Source organism: Sinocyclocheilus anshuiensis, unplaced genomic scaffold, assembly GCF_001515605.1.
Source record: "Sinocyclocheilus anshuiensis isolate Anshui unplaced genomic scaffold, SAMN03320099.WGS_v1.1 scaffold848, whole genome shotgun sequence".
NCBI lineage: Eukaryota > Metazoa > Chordata > Actinopteri > Cypriniformes > Cyprinidae > Sinocyclocheilus > Sinocyclocheilus anshuiensis.
In genome coordinates, this window is record NW_015549628.1 from 83,839 (window position 1) to 107,571 (window position 23,733).

At 36.8% G+C, this 23,733-nt stretch overlaps 1 protein-coding gene across 5 annotated transcripts in view; it reads right to left on the minus strand.

Annotated features, from left to right (window-relative positions):
- Positions 1-23,733, minus strand: part of LOC107659533 (semaphorin-3F-like) — a 65,784-nt gene that overhangs the window by 11,399 nt on the left and 30,652 nt on the right. For 3 of the 5 annotated variants that reach the window (XM_016448512.1, XM_016448510.1, XM_016448513.1), the window contains 8 exons: positions 16,607-16,767; positions 15,810-15,872; positions 13,333-13,452; positions 10,460-10,549; positions 6,919-7,012; positions 4,404-4,523; positions 3,952-4,091; positions 341-455 (listed from right to left, as the gene is read on the minus strand). In XM_016448512.1, coding sequence (XP_016303998.1) covers positions 341-455; positions 3,952-4,091; positions 4,404-4,523; positions 6,919-7,012; positions 10,460-10,549; positions 13,333-13,452; positions 15,810-15,872; positions 16,607-16,767 — 903 coding nt within the window. The remainder of the gene's footprint in view (positions 1-340; positions 456-3,951; positions 4,092-4,403; positions 4,524-6,918; positions 7,013-10,459; positions 10,550-13,332; positions 13,453-15,809; positions 15,873-16,606; positions 16,768-23,733) is intronic. The other 2 variants (XM_016448515.1, XM_016448514.1) reach the window with 1 other exon arrangement.

Sequence of the window (23,733 nt, forward strand, 5' to 3'; positions counted from 1 at the left end):
GGCGTGGGGGGGGGGGATCTTGTGCCATATGGCAGGGAGGGCGAGGTACGTCACCTGGCCCGGTGTAAATGCAGACCTGGAGGCCCCCGTTAGGGGATCCAGGATGTTGTGGGTGGATGGAGGGTTTGCATGTGGTTTTGTAGTAGGGTGTGGGCGACATTGGACAGGGCCACTGAAACCTGACTAACCAGGAGAGGATCTTTCTCGTTCACACACAGCTAAAGTGATCCTTGACTGGCCTCCGGCCAAAGCAAACCACTTTAAGAGCCGAGATGGGGCCTTTCAACTGACGACTTTATCTGTTGGAGATGAACAGAGTGAGACAGAAATGGAGACTTACTGAGCTCGTCGAAATGCGTTTCAATTCCATCAGCTCCTGGGACCGAGCAGATGAGACGGGCTTTCAGGAAGGTGCTCCACTTGTTGACCAAGCAGCAGTGACCGCCGTCATCGTTCTGTAAACACACACACGTTGAGAGCCATCGGTTTTAGTCTAAATCAAAGAGAGGTGGAATAGCTGCATTTAATTCATGGCAAGCCCCTCCGCAGCGGGAGAGAGAGGAACAAACAGTTAGGAAAATTTAGCTGTGAGAAGACAAGATTGCAAATTGTGTCTCGTCTGATTCACAAAACACACCCATCTGGTCTGATGGCCAGCCAAATTTCAGGGAGAGGTGGTTGAGGAATCCTGATTTATCATCTGACTTCAATCACAACATACTTGTTTGGAGGTATGAAGGGAAGTTTCACCCCAAAATAAAAAAAGCTGTAATTACTTATTCCTCATGTTGGTGTTCCAAACCGGCTTCGCTTACTTACTTCCGTGGAACACATATATTTTCCCATACAACTGTAATACAGTAAATTGGGACTGGAGCTTTTAAGCTTCAAAAAGGACATAAAAACACCATAAAAGCATCAAAGAAGTCTGTAAAATAGATGTTAACTACTATGACCTGGATCACTGTGTCAGGGGCCAGATTCACAAAATCGTAAGGAAGACGTTAAGACATTTCTTAAGATACATTCTAAAAAGTTTGTACAAGACTGTTTCTAATAAGTACAACTCTTGGGAAAAAAAAAAAAAAAACTCCTTAAAAAGAAAGTGACAAACTTTCAGATTGTATGGTCTGGAAAAAAAAAGAAAAGAAAAAAACATTATAAAATAACTTTTTGGTTTCTAGCACATTACATAATATCCACAATAAGAGTGCAAACTGTTTTTGTTGCAATAGGTTTGATGGGAATCAATAACTTCATTAGACATCTTATTTTTGTGGATTTACCTGTAAAGGGATACAGTAGTTCACCCAAAAATGAAAATGCTTTTATCATTTACTCACCCTTAAAGTTGTTTTAAACCTGTATAAGTTTATTTCTTCTGTTGAACAAAAAATAAGAAAAAGAAGAAAAGAAAAAGAAGAAAAAAAGGAAAGAAAAAAAAGATGATGGTCCCCATTGACTTCCATAGTATTTTTTTCCATACTATGGAAGTCAATGGGGACCATCAACTGTCTGGTTACCTATATTCTTCAAAATGTCTTCTTATGTGTTCAACAGAAAAAATAAACTCATACAGTTTTGGAATAACCTGAGGGTGAGTAAATGATGGCAGAATTTTCATTTTTGGGTAAACTATCCCTTTAAGACAAGTTGGAGGTTAACATAACTTTTGGGGGATTTTACAATTATTTTTAAGAGCAACTTTTTTTTCAGGCATTCATATTCTTAAGTTTTGTCTTTAAGAAATGTTTTTGGGAATAGAACATATTCTTAATTTCATTCTTAAATTACAAAATAATAAGAAAAAAGCAATCAGGAAGAATTTTATTCTTAAGAATGTTTTGTGAATCAGTCCTACTTGTGAACGAATCATTCAGACTGGTTTTGTGGGATCAACTAATTCACAGAAAAGATCAAAAGAACAATTAAATCATAAACTGGATTCACTACTTCTCTCAAGACCATGCAAAGTAGAGCTAGGACTAATATTTTAATTTTCATCGACAGCTTACATTTTGTATGACTTCAACAGACTTGGAATATAATGGAAGAATAAAGGAAAATCCACAATTCGTTTAATGCTTTATACCATTTTGGAGCTTGACATTCCCAGTCCTCATTGACATTAATTCAAAATCACCCTTTGTGCTCCCCAGAAGAAAGCAAGTCATACTTTTTGGGGAATGACATGAGTAAATGAAGAAATTTCCATTTAACGGATGCAGCTAAATGAGTTATATACGACAAACTGTATACATGATATGAATGATCATACCCTAGGCTCTCTCTGTGTGTTTCATCTTTGATCGCATGACATTGTTATTAATAGAAGCTAAAGATCTTTGTGAGAGAGGGTGGATGGTGACCAGATGGGTTCAGATGCGAGATGCAGAATGGCTGGTTCTCCGGAGGGTGATCCATAAAGTCCTGAGCACAGGGGTGTGTTTGCATGATAGGTCACCACATGACCCCGACTCATAAACAAAGACCTGGGGGGGCTGCACGACAGAGACCACGCACTCTTATAAACACACCCGTAAACACAAAACAGAAAGCGGATAAACACAAAAACCCAGCCACCCACACAAACACACATGCAATGTCATATACCACCATGTGGTTTCACATATGAAACAGCTCAATAAACACATGCATGTTACAAAAAATACACAAGCACAAACCCATTCATGAAGACACACAAAATGTTTGCACCGTATATATTCTAACATTCAAAAGACTTTTTTATTCTGTAAGAATGCACTGAATCCATCAAAAGTGACAGTAAAAAAAAATGTTAAGAAAAATGTGTATTTCAAATAATTTCTGTTTTGACTTTCTATTCATCAAAGAAACCCTGAAAAATGTATCATGGCTTTCACAAAAATATTAAGCATCACAATATTCAATACTGATAATGGCTGCTGAAAATTCAACTTTGCCATCACATGAATAAATTACATTTGAATATATATTTAAATAGAAACCAATTACGTTACATTGCAATAATATTGGACAATATTACTTTTTTTACTGTATTTTTCTGAAAAAATATTATTGTCCCCAAACTTTTGAATGGTGGTTCCTGCCATTGATTATGGTTGTTTTATTAAGCTATTTACAATTACCTTAATCCTAGCCAAGATATTGAGTTAAAATGACTATTATAAGGCTTCAAATTATTTATTATGTACCTCATTTACAGTCATATGGACTAATTATGATGCTTTTTTGCCCATTTTGAAACTTGACATTGTAAAACAAATTTGAAAACATCTTTAAAACATAAACTAGCCATTATCCAAACTCTATACATGCTGCATTTTAGCTTAAAAAAAAAAAGTTATTTGATCCATTTATGTGGGTTTTGTATGGTTTAACGACGTTTGTAAGGAACTTTTCAGAATTTATCCCTCCAAGTACAGCTAAACACAAACACACCCACAAGCATTACATTAAGCCCAAGAAGATGCACCACAAACCCCTGAGTTTACCCCTGTGGCTCAAGCCTGCCGTTCCATGTTTGCTTTCATTGCCCTGCTCAATTTGCAGTTGAGGTCTGGCGCTATTTTCATTAAGAACTTGTGGTTAAGCTCCGCGCTCGGGACAAATCGCTGTGGTGCTAGTGAATAAGCCATCTTTTCCATTGCATGCTCTGGTGAAGAAACTCTGTCATACGCAGAACGGCTGACCTGACAGGTCAAAAGGTCACAGGTTCAGGGGTCACATGGATAGAGAGACGTATTGTAAGCAGGGAGGTCAAATATGTGTGGATTTCGGCACGTCAGCGGCAAGCAAACAGTAATGGCACAGTCAAGTATCCACAAACCAAGGCTCGCTCGCTCTCGGCTGTAGCCGGAATCTCTTTCAGAAACGCTGAATGGTACGGAATGTCTCAAACTTTGGCTCATATTTATCACATCATATTTTAGGTCACAGATTTTAGCTCACCAGGCAGATTCGGCCGATGCGCGACTGTGATTTGGGGCTCTGGCCCATCTCAGAAGACTTCTCACGGAAGAAAAAGTAGAGTTTGTCATCGTTTTTTTCATTGCTGTCAGGGATGAGGTGCACACGGACAAATGAGGGGTCTAAGAAAAAAAAGAGAAAGAGGGATAGAAAACGCAAATGTAATTTTTCATTTTGTACAATTAAAAATCTATCAGCCTGAGAAATTACCTGAAATAATTAGGACTATTTAAGTGATCTACATAAAGGTGAAAAAGAAAATTAAAAATGGAGAAAAAAAAAAGTCCCATATGCACAGAATTGAATTGAGATAAATTGCCCATCTTTTTAATCATTAGATGAATGGAAAAGTGTCACCTAATTTACCTGAACTCTAGTTTACAATATATAAAATAATATAAATATATAAAATTAATTCATATACACTTATTTACCATTTAGCCATCTTGAGTTGTATTGGTCAGTGCGCATGACTGCATTTTTCCCCAAAGTTCGGAAAATAGCAGAGTCTGTTCCCATGAAATCAATATACACCCCTGCATACAGTTCTCCATCTAAGAGTAACAAAAATAGAAAGATACAAAGAGAAAGTCAGAATGTAAGTATCTGTGAATGTGAAAGAAATAAACATTTGATTTATAAGCAAATTTATAAGCATTTTTCATAATGAAACATCAGCCACATGATGATGGATTATTGCCAGGAGATCCATCAAGGCACAGAAAAACAACATTTAACTGATCAAATAAATGCTCAACTTACAGTGAAATTACAGAGACGATCAGTATATATATATATTTTAAACTTTGATTAATAATTCTTTGATTAAAAATTCTTATTATTATTATTATTATTATTTTCCAACAATAATACGTTAATTATGTATATGTTAAGAATTTGACACTAACACTGCACAACGATATAAAGCTTGGCTTGGTGGCAACTGCCAACTTACATTACACACTGCACAAGATTGATGCCCACTGGGTCTCATATGCGCTGGTCATTATGCATGTGCATGTGAGGAGTTATTATTGCCTCTGCAGGAATTTGTTCCTTGTTAAGTAGTGTGGAGGTCAAGCGTGTGTGTGTGTGGGCGTGTGTGCAGAACCCAGCTGCAGGCCATTTGAGCAGGTGCCTCAGCGTTCAGCTGGCAGAGGCCACGGCTGTTAAGGAGGGGCCGCAGAACCACAGCCAGGCGGAGCGCTGTCATGAGCAGCTCTCATGATTAATTCCCTCTCGGAGGAATCCAGAACACAGGGCCTGCCCGTTTTTGCCCACACTTGCTTCTGTGTACAGCGGGCGATACGAGTTCAATCGGAGGGGTTTGTAGAGGAAACATGCTGGATGTAGAATGAGTTTGTTGACAGTCTATTTGCTCTGCCCGGTGGCGGTTTTTCAGATGGCATATCAAAACTATTGATTCTTAGGGGAAGTCTAGGTGCCAACCTGTCAGAACGCCTTGTAAATTCAAACAAACAACTCTAATATATGAGGTGGTAGTTAAATACAACCAGACAGGCAAGCACTAAAGTGTTCTTTCGATGAATAGCATGCCAAATTGTTTGCAAAAGCTTCCTTGTCATGTTTGTTTGTGGCTTTTAATGTCGCACTTCGTGTAAGACTGTGATAAATTGTTTTACTGGCTTAGCTAAGTGGTTTTGCTAGTTGCGGGCTTTGCTAAGCTGTGCTGATTAGATGGTTTAGCCGGTTGTTTTCCTAGTCAAGGGTTTTGCTGAATTACCTGCTGTGTAAGCCCTGCTAAATTGGGGCTTTGTGTTGTTCTTTGGACTCAGCTGATGACGTGCTTGTTTGGGGATTGTTTAGTCAGGAAGAAGCTACAACAGATTTACAACAAATTACTCACAAAATACAGTAGATTTATAAATCCTAACAAACGTATGGTTTTAAAATGGTCTAGAGGTAACATTCGTTGACACACAAATACACAGATGCAAATGTTTTGCTAACGTGTTATTTTTCAGGTTGCTAGCTAAACATGTTTTAAAGAATAAGACTGTTTGCACTTATGCACTTCTGCAAATCTAAGAATGCAACACATACTTGCAATGATGAGCAAAATCAAGCTTATGTAGCCAGCAAAAGCTACATTCATAAACTTGCATGTGCTCCTATCTAGGGCTGCATAATTTTTTGGGGAAAAAAAGAATGACTAATAATAATGATAATCATTATTATTATTAAATGTTAACAAAATAGTAAATATTGCTATTTTAATACTGTAAAATATTTAATAAAAATTTAACTAAGAATTTAATTTTACAGTACAGCTGTAAAACTAAAATATTAATATTTATGGCTGTCTTAATTTTTTTTCATTTTCAAGTGTTAAACCATCAAGCTTTTAAAATGGAACATAGTTAACTTCTCTAAATGTAAAAAGATTATTTTGCCTCAAACACTATTCTGAAACGAGCCGTTACCACTGATCTATAAACCGTCGGGTTTGCTAGTGCATGACGACTCCCAGTGAGAAGCATCATTAGAAGGCTTGTTAGAAAACTCGCTGGTTGTGCGTTTGATTGATTCGCATGTTTCAATATAAAACGCTTTTACTGCCGTCTGAGTTCTCCATTATGAGTTACTCAGAAATCATGGTTTGGACTTTTCCAATACACACAACCAATAATGCAATGATTTCTCCATTTAATTAAATTTAATTGTCACTAAGTCAAGAAATCTACCATCTCATGAGAAAATGCCAAGTTGTTTCTAAGGCGTGCAGGAAAAGCCAGTCGCTTTTTTGGGCAATAGCTGTGCAATAAGTCTTCTAAAAAATGTTGAGTTGCTTTGAGTAGACACTAAAGAGAATGCTCATAAGGATAAAAAGTGCTGTTTTTTAGTAGTAAAAGACTGCACAATATGGCTGTTCACCAAAGTAGAAAATATGTTTTCACAGTTTTGAATGGAATCACTGAAAGGACTTACTAATCAATGCAGAGACGCTGTTCAGTTTTGGATCATATGGGCACTTTCCCTTCCCAGAATCCTCCTTGCCAGGCTCCAGATGGAAGATGTATTCCTGAAAGGGAAATTGAAAGCAAAGATTAGCCCTCTCTGTCTTACAGTCAATAATTCTGTAGAAATGCTTTTGCATATGTCCTCAAATCCCTATAAAACATGACACGGATTTAGTTAACAAGGTTAGGCGTGTGACGGCAAAGACTATGATGCACAGGTGGAAAGAGAAAAGCAATAGCGCAAAATTAAATAATCTCAAAGACAGATCTCTGAATACAATGTGCAGATAGAAAGTTTCACTATTCAAACTTTTCTGCTCGTCCGTAGCCTGCTAACACCTGTCTAATCCTGCATCGTGAGCGTGGCGGAATGGCTTACTGACACCGGCCCATCCCAGAATCCCTCAGGCATGATGTAGAAACACTGACTGACAGGTATTTGGATGTGTGATTTAGGAACTGCCTCGAGCGTGTGCTGACATGCCCCGAAAACTCGCCATGAGCTAGATCCATAGCTTTCTAACCCCAAATTTTCCTTTACAGTCACAGGAGGAGATGGAGGAGTGCAGGACATTTCTAATCTTATCTATCAACATTCATTTAAAGGAGAGCGGAACAGCTGTCAAAATATTCAGAGTTGTCCAGCATTAACAGATTCCCTTTCACCCGTTATTAAAATCAACACTCAGTTCCTGCAGGGTTGCCTTAAATTAGAAATGTAAAATTTGCAACAGACACCGTATATTCTTCTGTTTGACAGAGCTGATATAGGGCATTGGATGGAAATTATAGTGTGCTACAAAAACTGCTCATTTTGTGAAAATTTTTTTTTTTTAAGTTTAAGTTTTCAAGTTTGGGCTTGCCAACAATTCATGCCAAATTTTGTTGTACTTGTTTCTCCGATGATTTTTCTTCCCCCCACTATGTTGTTGTATTTATACATATCAAAATGAATGTATTAAATAAATCTAAATGAATAAATATTAATTTGTATGAATCATTTTCATTAATAAGGGAATTGATTAGATTTGTTTCCTTTTTTACAACTCACATTTGTATTTATTTATTTTTATTTAATAAATTGATTTTCTAATATAAAAATACATTTATTTATTTTTTGGTTATTTACATTTCTAATAACCAACTGGATGCTAACCAGTCAGGTTTCAGGAGTGGCCATTCAACTGAGACTGCACTACTGTCAGTCACTGAAGCCTTGTAGATTTTGAAAGCTGATTTCAAACCATCAGTTCTTATCCTGCTGGATTTATCTGCCGCTTTTGACTCTGTGAATCATCAGATCCTCCTGTCCACCCTCTCATCACTGGGCATCACAGGGATTCCACTTCGCTGGTTTGAATCCTGTCTTGCAGGTAGGTCTTTCACGGTGGCCTGGGGAGGGGAGCTATCCAAAGCACATCAGCTAGTCACTGGGGTACCTCAGGGATCAGTTCTTGGACCACTCCTTTTCACTATTTACACTACATCACTGGGACCCATCATACAGGCACATGGTTTCTCCTACCATTGCTATGCTGATGACACACAGCTCTTTCATTTCAACCAGATGATCCAACAGTAGCTGCACGGATCTCAGGCTGCCTGGCGGACATCTCGGCATGGATGAAAGAACATCACCTCCAGCTCAACCTGGCAAAGACTGAGCTTCTTGCTACCCTGCCCCTCCAACTCTACAGCATGATTTCACCATCCAGCTAGGTTAATAAACAATTACCCCATCATGTTCAGTCAGAAATCTTGGTGTGATCTTTGATGACCAGCTGACTTTCAAAGACCACATTGCAAAAACTGCTCCATCTTGCTGGTGTGCATTGTACAACATCAGAAAGATCAGGTCCTTCCTAACGGAGAATGCTGCACAACTTCTTGTTCAGGCCCTTGTCATTTCTATGCTGGACTACTGCAATGCTCTTTTGGCTGAACTTCCATCATACACAAACCTCTACAAATGATTCCGAATGCAGCGGAACGACTGGTCTTCAACGAGCCCAAAAGGGCCCACATCACACCCCTCTTCATCTCCCTGCACTGGCTACCGGTTACAGCTCGCATCAAGTTCAAGACATTGATGCTTGCATATAGAACAGCCACAGGCACAGCACTACTTCCACTCACTCTTAAGAATCTACATCACCTCCAGAAGTCTGAGATCTATAAGTGAGCAACACCTCGTGGTACCATCACAGAGAGTCACAAAATCCTTAAAAAACAAATTCCTGGCTGGTGGAATGGTCTTCTCATCACCCTCTGGAATGCTGAATCCCTGATAATTTTCAAGCGACAGCTGAAAACTCATCTCCATCATCACCATTCGATGTCATCCTAAAAATGAATTAAAAATAAACAACAAAACTTTGCTTTCTCTTTTCTTAATCCCCCCGTCGAGCTTGTACTAATCTGAACAATGCCTGAAACTTTGTATTACGAGCACTTCCTGTGTTTATTTGCCTCTTTATGATGAATCTCTTGTTGTATTCCTCAATTGTAAGTTGCTTTGGATAAAAGCATCTGCTAAATGAATAAATGTAAATATATAAAAAAAAATTAAATAAAAAGTAAATAAATGTATATTGTAATTTGAACTAGTAATACGTTTTAGAATTGGTGCCCCATGAGCTGAAATCTAACAATAAAACACTTAAACTGGGTTTAAATGATGCTAATAAACCATATTCTCACATTTTAACTTAAAAAAGGCCCATTTCTGCAGTGGTAGTGCAGTTTAGTCAACAAAAGTGTAGTGTAAGACTTAAGTCTTTACTCTGATGCTTAAACCTACAGTATTGTACTTGGAAGGAGCTGAGGTCATGAGAAGGTTAAGCGCTTCTTCCTGTGATGTGAAATGTAGGACGGCTGAAGTATTTGAGTAATGTTTAGCTGTGTAGGTCTATTATTTCCTCTGCTTCTTTGTGTTTGGTAGAGCCGACTTGTGTTTGCTCTGGATCAACTGCCTGAAAGTTTAGCATTCACTCCTTTGAGGGCATGAACGTTGAGGTGGGTGATCAAAATAAAACCAAGACAGTTACGTATTGCAAGTTAGTTATTTATAAAGAAACTGCAATAGTACCAGAAAAAAAAATGTTTTCAGAGTATGTAATGTTCCATTGCAAAATCTTGCAAATTAACAATTAACTAAGCTCAGAAGGTAGTTTTGCGGGTTGAACTACAAAGAGAGAAACATTCAACAAGCTTAGACATTACAGAAGAACAGAACTTAAAAATAGATCAGCCAACAGAGGTTAACCATGAAGACATTAAAACTAAAAGAAAGTGAAGATGTGAAACAAGATGTGAGACACAGAACAAAGCTTTAAAAGAAAACATGTTAGAAAGACAAGACAAAGAGTTAACAAAAAACATCCACACATCAGCCACAGATGAGGTGGAGCAAGAAAGACACAGAGGAACGAAGAGCATGCAGGTTATGCATCTTTAGACGCAAGGAGAGCCAACAGGCTCACTGCAGACGTCCAGATCCGTGGTCCCACCTGTAGTCCTGTCTCATCAAACACTGTTTCAGGTTCAGCTGCACGACTAGTTCTTCCTCTAGTCTGGGGCATCTGGAGATGCATGGCGGTCTAAAACAGAACATAGTCACATGATCCATGATGTTACTCACTTACCAAGCACAGTTGCCCCTTTCAAAAAATAAAAGAGGACAAGTTCAACTAGGCACTTAGGTGACCTTTAACACTCAGAGAAAACAATAATTATTACATGTACGTGTATGTGTGTGTGTGTGTGTGTGTATCTATGAATGCTTTTGCAAGTGAAACAGCAGCTCTGTTCCAAAACCTAATGAGCTAAAAAAAAAAAAAAAGAGAAAAATTAAAGGCATCACTGCAAGTATCCATCACAGTAAAAGAAATCCCAGAATGCACTGCACAGAGCTTAATGCATGATGAAAAAAACACACACAAAAACATTTTATATGATACACATTTATTTTTTTTTCTTTCACACATACACCTCATTTCACATGTGTGTGCAATCATTTCACACCAGTTGTTAGCTTGTTTTTATTGTTTTTATCATTTTCACATGTATGTGAAATATTTAATACTTTTACATCTATTTAATACTGTTTATATTTAATTTTAACATACTTTTTATATGTTAAATTGTATTATTTTACATACACAATTAAATTGGTACAGTATATAAAATAATATTAATAAATATTAAAAAAATTGATATATAAAATACAAATATAAATAAGTTATATTTATACATTTTATTAATATGACAATTGCTTAGATTTGTCTCCTTGTATTCTACCATTCTATCGTTTACGTTTATATTTAATACTTTTATTATAATATACTTTTGTTATAAATGAACTATTTTACACAGTATTTGTGGATTTTTCTTAATTGTATGCTTTGCTTACTGTATTGTTTGTGTTCATTATCACTTCAGTAAGGATGTTACTTTGGTAGTAGGGGAAGTTGACTCCTGCAACATAAACCAGCCTAAGGTGGTTTAAGTTGGTCTAGCTGGTCTCCCAGTCTATAAAACCCTTCTAAAACCGGCAAAACAGACCTGGTTTACTGCACTGTTTTTTAAGCATGGACATCAAATTGCACACTAGGTTGCTGAGTTAGTGTGTGAAAGATATCAGGCTCTACAGATATCTTGAAGTGTAAAGCAAAACTCATCTGGGATTGTGGTGTCATGTGTTCGTGCAGATGCTTATCGTAGCAGATGCTGTTGGATGGTTTGACCATGATGAGTTGCACAGCCGGCTCTCGGAAAACCCCAAAAAATCAACATTGAGAGTCAGCACGTCTGCTGCGGCCACAGGTGTTTCTTTCAACATACTGTCTTGGGTAGAGTCTGAATGAAAAGACTGGGCTAGCACGCAAAAGACCTGCTGAAGTCGTCCACATCTGGATGTCTTTGGATTAATGTGCGTCTGTATGTGTTAGACGTGATGTGTGTCGTGCTCATTGGGACAGACTTTGAGATGTTTGCCTGACTGGAGGACTTTGTGGACGCAGTCTGTGACCCAGGTTTCCTGTCTAGAAAGAGCTGGGTGTTAAGGGGTATGATATCACCTCTCAGCTCTTATAGAAACATTCACACGGGGAGGGCACAGAAAGGATTTGTGCCAGTCCTGGGAAATGTTGAGGAAATTCATTATTATGGTGAGCTACAGACCACCAGCACCATACTGAGACGCTATAAAGGGAGCTCCCATAGCATAACACCCTACATAATACAGATCTCAGACTTGAAACTAGGAAAATATAGGAATAATTCTGTAATTATTTACTCACTCTCGTGTTATTCTAAACCCATATGACTTTCCATACGATGGCATTTAATGCTGGTCTTTCCCCCCACCCCCTCACCATGTTATTAATAATATAATATAATATAATATAATATAATATAATATAAATATAATATAATATAACATTATTATTAGTATTATTATATTAATATAAATACTGTATTATATCAAATATTTTAAGTATATAAATAAGTATTATTAAGTATAATATTTTTTATATATATTTTCTATTTACTTTAAATGAATTAGTTAAATTTTTTGCATTTTGTTGCATTTTGAAAATGCTGCCTTGGCAACTAGCCGAAACAAAATAAGTTTAAGTTTTTTTTTTATTTCATTTTATTTCCGTTATCATTTATTTTATTTCAAGTTACAAAAATGGTTTTACCTGAAAATGGTTTATGGTTTTGGTTTTAGCTGTAGTTAGCTAAATGTTTTGAATGACAAAGTTGCATTAACAATGACAGACAAATGACATTTAAATTTCTGGGTGAACTATCCCATTAAGAAATTCATAACCTGGTAAAATAATTGTAGCATTAGATTAGATGTGATTTTATAAGCGTGTGCGTGTGTAAAAAAAAAAAAAAAAGTTGGATTCCCAACTTCCGACTTCTATTAGTTCCACTTTAAACGTCCCTGGGCCGTCATTAGATAACAAGTGTTGTATTTAGAGAGATGAAAGTGCTAGCTGCACAAGCAAGGGTCCTAAAAAGGCAAAGAGGGTCCACAGTGGTCTAGCCTGGCTAGAGTGAAGAAACTCAAGCTCTTCAATTAAAGAGTAAGACTAAACATGAGAGAGAGTTATAGTGTGCTGGGGAAGGCAGCTGTGAGGGTGAACGCCAGCCAACACCTGGAGGGATTTTAACGGCGGAGGAGGTGACACAGGGGGACGGTGAGTGAGAAATCACACTTGATGAACTGTAAGAGTCGGTAATGGATTTGTTGAGAAATCTGGAAAAGGAATATCTATAAATACAGTAAGAACACCTGTGCCTCACAGGTATCCAGGTGTACCCGCTATGTTTAAGACACACCTCTCATGCCCTGTTACCCCACTCTTACCATAGGTTTGCGTCCTCTGTTGACATAAGTGCACACTGGGTTGTAGGCGCCTGTCCCGCACACGTACAAGTGTGTCCTGTTCCACGGCTCGATCAGACGGATGAAATTACCACACTCGCCCTGAGAGAGGAAACAATCACGGTAATTATTTTCACACATGTATGTGACAGACTGAACAAAAGAGCTATTAGACCAGATATAAAAAAATGTATGTTGTGTTAGCATTACATGCTACATGCTTCCACTTAACGCTAAAAAAATTTACTTTAGGCAGATGTAAATATTTGAAAATTAGTCCTACACTTTTGGGAAAATAGACCAAAACTTTGATGGCAGTATACAGAGGCTGTTTGTCCAAAAACAAGAACTGTAACAATGCCAGAAACATACTTTGCTAGTATGCAAACACAGATGCTAATGTTTGACCAATGCAATCAGCTATACGGGTAGCTAGCTATAAACATGTCAGCATTTCAAACTTAATCTTTGTTGCTCCACTTTCACTGTAGTTGACCCCAAAGAGAAAGTGGCTGTAGAAGACTGAGCAATGACTTACTATGACACAGTTGCTCTATTAATTTTGTTTTGATACACAGAGCCTTTCAAAATTTGGGGTTGGTAAGATTTAAAAAATGTTTTTGTAAGAAGTCTCTTATGCTCACCAAGGCTACATTTATTTGGTCAAAACTACAGTAAAATATTGTGAAATATTATTACAATAAAAAAAACACTTTCCTATTTTATTTTATTTTACATATTAAAATGCTATGTAATTAGCAACCATTACTCTGCACGTCACATGATCCTTCAGAAATCATTCTAATATGCTGCTCAGCTGATTTGCTGCTCAAGAAACATTTCTTATTATTATCATTGTTGAAAACAGTCGTGCTGCTTAATATTTTTGTGGAAATTGAGAAACATTTTTCTCAGGATTTCTTTGATGAACAGAAAAGTGTGAAAGAACAGCATTTATTTGAAATAGAAATTGTTTGTAACATTATAAATGTATTTATTGTAACTTTTGATAATTTTAATGCATCCTTGCTGAATATAAGTATCAGTATCTTGCCCCGAAATTTTGGATATCATCAACAAACATGCATTCATAGAGTATCAATAGGCAGCTAATCATGCTATTGTATCGCTGTAATGAAAATGAAAGACTAGCTCAAGAAACATTTCTTATTATTATCATTGTTGAAAACAGTCGTTCTGCTTAATATTTTTGTGGAAATTGAGAAACATTTTTCTCAGGATTTCTTTGATGAACAGAAAAGCGTGAAAGAACAGCATTTATTTGAAATAGAAATTGTTTGTAACATTATAAATGTATTTATTGTAACTTTTGATCATTTTAATGCATCCTTGCTGAATATAAGTATCAGTATCTTGCCCCGAAATTTTGGATATCATCAACAAACATGCATTCATAGAGTATCAATAGGCAGCTAATCATGCTTTTGTATCGCTGTAATGAAAATGAAAGACTATCACCTATTTAAAAATGTATAACTTCCTGTTTTAATAGGAAATCACATGAAAATAAGCATCCAATTATTTCCTAGGTTTTTAAACTCTGTACTGGCATTTATTTCAGCAACTTTATGTTCAATAGTTCAATAGAGTCAAATCAGAAATGTACCCATAAAAACCTACACGAGGATTCATTTCACAGCAAGTGCATTCAACATTATTAATAATTCATGAACTGTGGTTAAAACCCATCACATCCCACAACCAAACTGACACTATGTACCATACCAGAGCACAACAAAACACCCCAAATGAAATGCAGCACACCACAGATGTGCAGATAATCAGGTGATGCACAGTTTCTTTACCAGACCACTAAACCGCATGTCCAATTTCATGTTCACAAATCTAGGAATTTGACTGGTTCGAGTTCGTCTCACGCTGGATCTAGCATCTGTTTTTCTTCTCTGAATATGCATATGTTTTTGTGTGTGGTTTCTGACCAGGAAGGTTGAGGTTTGTAACACATATATTTGACCTCAGCACTACTCCTAAACCTGCATATCTCACTTTCACTTCATTTATATCAGCATATATTTTTTGTTGAGCTTGAGGGCTGTAGACCTGTCCCTGACCAAACAACTTTATATATGCTGTGTATTTGTAATGACATTTACAGCTTAAAATCCAAACCACAAACAGATGTCACATAGATGTACTGTAGTGTTTCATAAGTGAGTGCTGGCTGGAGTTATCGAGATGAGTTGAGATGTCTAAACAAAGATATCTCGCGAGCAAATGTTAACCAACTGTAAACTGAAAAATGGGTTGTGTATATTGTTATAACACTGTCTGGAATAATTCTTGGAGGAATCAGATAACATTTAGCTCCACTTCTCTAATTTGATGCGCTGAGCGATTTTCAGGAATGCTGTTCTCAGGTTTTCATGGCCTTCCAGATCAGAGTATGTGAGCGGAGTAGAAGCAAAGACGGCACTCACGTTTGTGTCTTTGCCACTTAAAACACACTCCGTCTTCCTCTGTGGGGAAACTGGCCAGTGTATCTGAAAGAGAGCGTATGAGAGAGAAAGGTCAATCCCATTTGTCAAAACAATGACACACTATCTCAGAAACGATCCCCTTTAACTCAACAACTTTTCACTGTAATGAGCTGAACTAGCCAGGGAATGTTCACCCTGAATTTTTATAAGGCCCCAGGGTTCCCCACATATCCAGGCTTTAGTTTTATAGAATTTAATAGTCAGTTTCCTGCATTGCTGTGAGCTAATCAGTAAAAGTAACAGTGATAGAGGAATGACCCTTGGAGCCTACTGTGATTTAGGTTATGGCTTGTGCTTGTCCAGGAACTGAACCCAAAACAGAGTGAACATCTTTCTTTAAATTAAAAATAAAAAGCAAAAACAGTAATATATGAAGAGTTCATTTGCAAAAACCGATAAACGCCACTTTTTAAAAAATGAGCTGATTGCCGTGCATTATTCTCCACATATAGTGCGATCTGAACCCTAAACCATGATTTCTGAGTTATCGGTTTTTGCAAATGAACTCTTCATATATTATACAAAATAATAAATAAATAAATATATAAATAAATAAATAAATAAATATACATCATTTAATAAATAAACAAAACAAATATATTTATAAATGATAAATTCATAAATCATAAACAATTTTAAAAAATTAAAAATGAAATACACAACAAAATAAATAAACATATGCATCTATCCATCTATGTTGGAGGGAGGCAGATGGAGTGATTTGTGTTGGTTCTTACTATGAGGGGTTCTCGGTTGATGTCGTGGAGGTCCAGGGACAGTATGTAGTCTTTGCTGCCCACATACATGCGGTCATGATCCTCATCCATGCGCAAGATGCGATAGTCTGATGTGTTCAACAGGAAAGAGAAGTGATGGGCTGTACCTGTAGACCTCAGATCTGCAGAATGAGAGAGAAAATTCAGGTCAATCAGCGAAAACAGACAAGCCATTTATTGCTACGACATTGTTTGTTTTAGAAAGATTTACACAGCGAGAAAGAGCGCTCCATTCCCAGTTTCATTCCATTTCCATAATTGCTTAAATACATATCATAAAAACATGGCAACTTGACAATAACATAATAGTTTTGGCCACAGTTCACAACAAAGAATACTCAATCTATTTCACCTTATGAGGTAATAGACCGTTTGTTATTACAGGCACAAAACATGGCAACCGAATCTGTAATTATGTCTTCAGATTTTTCCAATCTTATCTTAGAGACACACAAACATAGTGAGGTCTGAACAAACACTTCACCTCGTTTCCAAAGCAAAAGGAAGTTATCAATAAATTAAACAAAATATATACACACTGGGATTGCTACTATAGAAGCCCTGCCTTTCTTTTAAAGAATATGTAAGAAATTATATAAAAAAAGATACTATATTAACATTTTTGTGTAAATATTATAAAATTTAGGATATGAAAATTTATGGAGGGCGTAAAACAGTTAACAGACAGCCGTTAACCTGGTGTTGCACACAGGTCACAGAGGACAAAGAACACACACGTCTCTTCAGTGTCAAGTCAGGAATCACCCAGTAGAGATAACCATTAAAAATAAATTCTAATCTTAGTAATTTATCAAAATAAATCCAATGAAGAATTACCGGTTTATCTGCCTGACACAGGCCCAGAATTCACAAGCACAATACTCTCTGATTAATCACATTACCATTGCTCTGTTTGCATAGTTTGATTTAATATATCCACGAGCAAAGGTTGTGTTTTGAGGTCAGGGCTTTGATTGACAGCTGTCACAATGGTGTGTGTGTGTTTGTGTGTGTGTGTGTGTGTGATTATTTGTGTTTCAGCTCAAGGCGGAACAATGAATCCATCATGTAAGCTATGTGTGGATAGACATGAAAGAAAGAAAGAAAGAAAGAAAGAAAGAACGAAGATTAAAAATAAAGAGTGTGAAAGTAAAAATTAGATAAGGAACAAAAAAAAAAAGAGTGAAAAAGTGAAAGTAAGAAAAGTACTTACTATGTCCTACACATAGTAGTTCCAGCTCCTTTCAGCACGTCTGTCAGCATCTCCTAAACATCTGTTTGTTTTAGCAGCCCTTCTGACTGACCATCTGCTGGCTCAGACCTCACTCACACCAGTGTGTGTTTCCACTTAAGACACAGGTGAAGCTTTCACACATGAGAGCATGAGCTCAATCTCACACTACATCACCATGATGCTGGGATGGGAGTGGTGGCTTAGCAAAGCAGTAGCACACTTCTCCTCAAACATACGAAGTGACATTAAATGTTAATACCTATATGGAAGGTTTGGGGTCTGTTCAAATCTTTGCCCAAACAAGCAGCTTTAATAAATCAGAAGCAAGACAGCACAGCTATTCTTTCCACCACATAACCTAAATATAACACTTCGACAGGATATTCACCACGTGTATTCAATGATTTTTGCCGAGCCATGCAGCAAATCCAGTTCCTGAAGCCCTCAAAGAAAACACTAGTGTTTAAAGTCTGGAATGTTCTACTCAGAGGGGAAATGTACGTAGGAATTCAAGTATGCACTGTCTCTAAATGCACAAAGCTTGCTTCAACTCTAAGGCTTGGCATATGGTCGGACCTGGCGAAACCAGAGTAAATACGGAGCGGAGACTATGCATGCCAAAAACGAAATGTTACTCTTATCTCACTCTTCTCTCGTTCTCTCCCTTGACTTTCAACCCCCAAACTCTCTCATTCCATCCCTTTCTCTCTTGCAAGACAGAGGGCCACCTGTGGAAACAAGACCAACTGTCTAAAGATCCCTGTACTCCAATACCAACAGCTCCACGTCTATCTTGGATCCATCTGGACACATGAGCCAACAGCTTCCTTTAGACAATATCAGACTAGAGTCTACCTAGAAGCAATAAAAGACAGAGCCAAGATGCAATGCTAACAATATGATACTCTGACAAGTGGAACATTTACATAGTCCACACAAATACAGTGTTGAAAAAAGTGCATCTGTAATGAGATTAATTTTTGTATTAATAGTTTTCAAATCTAAATGATATATATTTCTATTCAACAATTCCTTCAACTTTAATGACCATTTTGGATGTTTATTAGACGGCATACCAGGAAAGGCCCTATGAAATCAGTTAATTTTTTTTTCCCTTATTTAAAAAAAAAAATTTCAGAAATACTGTGTTGAGTATTTACATTTTTCTGGTAAATAAATTCTGGTAAATAATTTCCCTGGTAAATATTCCTTAAAAATAATGTTTAATTAATCATTTTATTAATAGTATTAGTACTGTCATTAAGTAATAGGCTATATTTCTGTAACAGTTTCTTCAAGTTAAAATGAATTTTTATTTTGACAGGTTGCTGTAAAGACCTTTCAGTTTCTGTTTATATCATATGATGATAATTTTTTCACAAAAGAAATGGTAAAATGTTCACAAAGTGACTCTCAGAGCAGTGCTAGAGATTATGTACTTGTACATATTCGTATATTAAGGCGGCAGAGGCTAAAATCCCTGTGAGTGTCACACGAACTTCAGTATGTGTGTAGTAAATGAAACAGTGCATCTGTGCCATTCATTCACACAGAGACATGTATGCAGGATTCATATTTAAATAGTTGTTTTTTTTTTGCGGCTTAACATTCAGACACTTGTCCATATCACATTTTGATTTATGTGTGCTGACCTACTTATGTATTCATCCAAAATTTGGATAATTTTGTGACATTCCACGCTGTACAGTAAATTCCATTTTTATGACTGGATTTCATGATGGAAATCATAGGGCCCTACAGCATCCAAAATCACATACTTCCCTAACATATAGTAGGCGAATAACAGTATGTGAAAAGAGTGGTACTGTATGTCCGATGTTTTATTCATAAAACATTTGGCGAAAAGCACCCAAATTACCTACTACTTCTGTCAAGTGATCCAATGGACACTTTACTATCCCATGAGGACCTAATTCATAATTTGTGAATGATAGTGAAGCAATGCAACTAACTCTTGTAGATCACATGGCAATGACAACATGGTGAACGCAGTACGTCCAGATTACATTCATGCACATTCATATTGTATTCAAACAAATTATCTTCCCCGAGAGTATGCGATTTTGGACACTTTGGAGGTTTTGGAACTGAGCTACTACTATGGTGTCTGATTTGGATTAAGCTGAAGACAGGTCAGACAGACTAATAAAACAGTAGAGGTGCTGAAATATTGCAAAAAAATAACCACAAAACTGGTCTTAATTAGATCTACAAGGCCAACGTCTACCAAAACCACAGCATTCTTTGATAGATCGATTTTCAACCTTTAGGTGAAAGACCTATGAAAATCCAGTCAAGTGGAGCCAGATAAGCCCTTGAGGAACAGCATTACCTCGCGTGGTCTTAGTTGGTGACTACTGGGGGGTCTGTTTTACACACACACACACACACACACACTGGAGACTTTGTCTTGAGAATGGCCCCTCTCTGCTTCACCTCTGTAGCATGAAATGGCTTGTTGGAGGAAAACTAGAACTTGGTGTTGCTAACGAGTAAGTAACCTGACCCGTACTTGCACTTTTTTGCCTTTTTTACAATTCCCACTCTCACGGAGACATGCCCACTCGGTTTCTTTGCATGAGCAGTGTAGCAGGAAGAGACGGAGGGATATCCTTTCCCAAATACTGCTGCTATGTTCTGTCCTTCTCTTCTTCTACCTTCACACATGCTCAGAGCTTCTCCAATCAACTGAAAACCTTCTCACTTCCTTCACGCCATATGCTCTGGTAAACCCTAAGGTAGGTAATGTGACCTGGTGAGAGTTTTGGTGTGGGTATGTGAGATCAGCTCTAATCCATGCTTGCTATAAATGATGGTACCAAGATTTCCAGCACTGACTTCTTTCTTCCTGACTGGCTTTTCCAGTTGTTGGCCGAAAACAATCGCAGCGCATGCATGCTGGCTCAACTCTGCTCCAAAATCCACAAATATACATGTTCCCATAGCATTACAATCATAAGCTGCTGGATAAAGTCACTTCCCATAGCGTTAGTTGCATTTGGTATGATTCAGTCAGCGGCCCCTATGCAGTGGTCACTGTATTGAATAGAGGGCTACCAATACTGTCCCGCCAGTACATCTAGATTAGTTGCTTTCAGAAAGTGTGTTTGACATTAAAAAGTGAAAAACTACATAGAATATTATTGTAACAATGGCTAAACTTCATTCTCCATCAAGAAAACTGCTTTTCCAACACACTTTCCACAGCTGAGAGACATCCAAAGTTCACATATTCAAAGATTAAAAGCCTTTTTTGTATTAGAAAGACAAAACAGCTGGTGAATAGCATTAGCATGTAAGTGATTAATTTCTTTATCTGTTCGTCAGCTGTTCACTTTGTGCCGCCAAGTATGCTTGATTTTGGCTGCAAGAGCAGATATTACGAAAGGTCTCATCGTTTTTTGTTGACGTCACCATAAGACCAGGGAACACTTATCTCTGAATACAAACTTTACACAAAATGTCTTCATGTATTATTCGTAACACTTTTTCTGTAGGAGTACTTGTGAATTCTTTCGTCCTACATAAACCAACATTGCGTAGTTTGAATGTTTTGATATACACCTATTTACACATACACCGCATCAACTCCAGAATATTATCTGTATTTGGAGTCACAAATGTCAAAAGTAAAAATAAAACTATTATTATTATTATTATTATTATATTATTAATGCTACTACTACCACTACTACTACTACTACTACAACTACTACTACGACTAATATAATACATTTCAAAAAGGTTAGAAAAACAAAATGTGGCAATGAAAAAAGATAATGATTACGAACTTTGTTATTATTGTTATAATATAATATAGAATAAAAAATATAATATAGAATATAGAATATAAAATATAGAATATAGAATATAAAATATAGAATATAAAATATAAAATATAAAATATAGAATATAAAATATATTAACACATCGATAGATAGATAGATAGATAGATAGATAGATAAAGTAAAACAAGAAAAAGAAAAATGTAGAGGTGTCAATCAAGGTGTCTCAGGTCTCAAGTAAACAGGATGAATTTTGATTTCATTTTAACTTTCCTTCATGTCAAAAATGTTATTTTAAAGTGGAAACATTTGTTCTAATAATAACAATCATTGAACAACATCACTATATGGGAGTCCAGATTGCTAGCACTGCTATTGTCTTTATACAGCAAGAACTGACAATCCATCCCGTGGCAGAGTTCTCCAGTTTCAAATTTGGTTAAATGAAAGAGCTGCTGCCAAACGCAAGTTCCTGTATGAAATTCAGTCGGGCCTTGAGGAGAGGAGGAAGAGGGAGATGAGGGTGGTTTGGGATTAGCGTGACACCATGTATGCAGGCGGTCCGCGGACAAAGCCAGAACCCACATCATTGCTCTTCACAGCGAAATTGTATGCCGTATGACTGTGTGTACTGCTCACTCGCTCGCACGCACACACACACAAGCAGAAGTGACCAACTCTAGACTCATGAAGTGATAATTACAGTTTAAGAGGTGCAGGTGACACACAGAAAGCACTCCAATATAAATAACTGTTTCCACCTATACACATCTTCCAGGACATGATATACCCTTAACTGAATTATAACCAACCTTAAAGTCTGTATAAAAATAATTAAAGTGGTCCTATGCAAGTGTAAAAAATACCAGAAAAGTAGCCAAAACTAACAGCTACATTAGTAAAAGATGAATCAAGAAGTCTGGCAATAATGTCACTGTTTTTTTGAATAAGACTGGCTTCATACATTGAGTAGACAGCTGTGTTTAAGAGTCTTGCTTAGCAGCCATTAAAATTCACAAGTTTTAACACATTAATTATTTTTTTAATAATGTCTTTGCTTTGCCCAAAATGTCACTTTGCACTGAAATGTATGGTGTGAACTTGTGCTTTCTTTTCTAAAGCTTGACAACCATCAAACACCTGCTATATATACTGCACGTCTACTTAAATCGTGTAACATGAGCCTGATTAGTAAATTATGAGCATAAAAGAAGGGAGATGAAGGCCAAATAAAGGGATATTTGAGAAAGGCAATATAGTAAGGCTATGTAAAGGTAAGGGTAGCAGTTCCCAACTTACCACCGAAAAGAAAATCTACCGGGAAAAAGAGAAGAAAATTGGTAAAGCAATTTTTACTCAGAAATTTCTAGTAAATTTCACAAATATTTTCAAAGAAATGGCAATTAAAACACTGAATTAAATTTGACATTCTGAAGTTAAATTACTGAAACAGTATTTTCTGGTCAAATATACTCTAAGATTTTTTTTTTTAAATAAGAAATTTTAAAAAAATAATAATAACAACAATAATTTGTAATCATTCTCATCCCCACATCATTCCAAACCTGTACACAGTAAGTTTATTTCTTCTGCTGAACACAAAAATATTATATTTTATATAATGTTAATAACCAAACAGTTTCAGTTCCGATTTTTGTTCAGGGAGCCAAAACTGTTTGCTTATTAACATTTGCATTTCCACAGAAGAAAGAAAGTCAGTCATACAGATTTGGAATGATACAAGTAAGTAACTGATGGCTGAATTTCCATTTTTTTCATCAGACCATCCCTTTAAGGCCTTTAAAGTTTGTATACTGTATCACTATGTGACCCTCATCGCTGCCTGTCTATGTAGAACAGCTTGCCTTGTGTCTGCGTGTGGTACAGTGGGCAGAGCAGCACACACACTCACACACACACACACACAGATGGCAGCAGTCCAACCCACTGCATGCCACAGTGCATTTGTGTTATTGTTCCGACAACTCAAACATGCTGATTTGATTTCCTGTAAGACTCAGATAAGAGCTCACAGAGAGCAGAGAGAC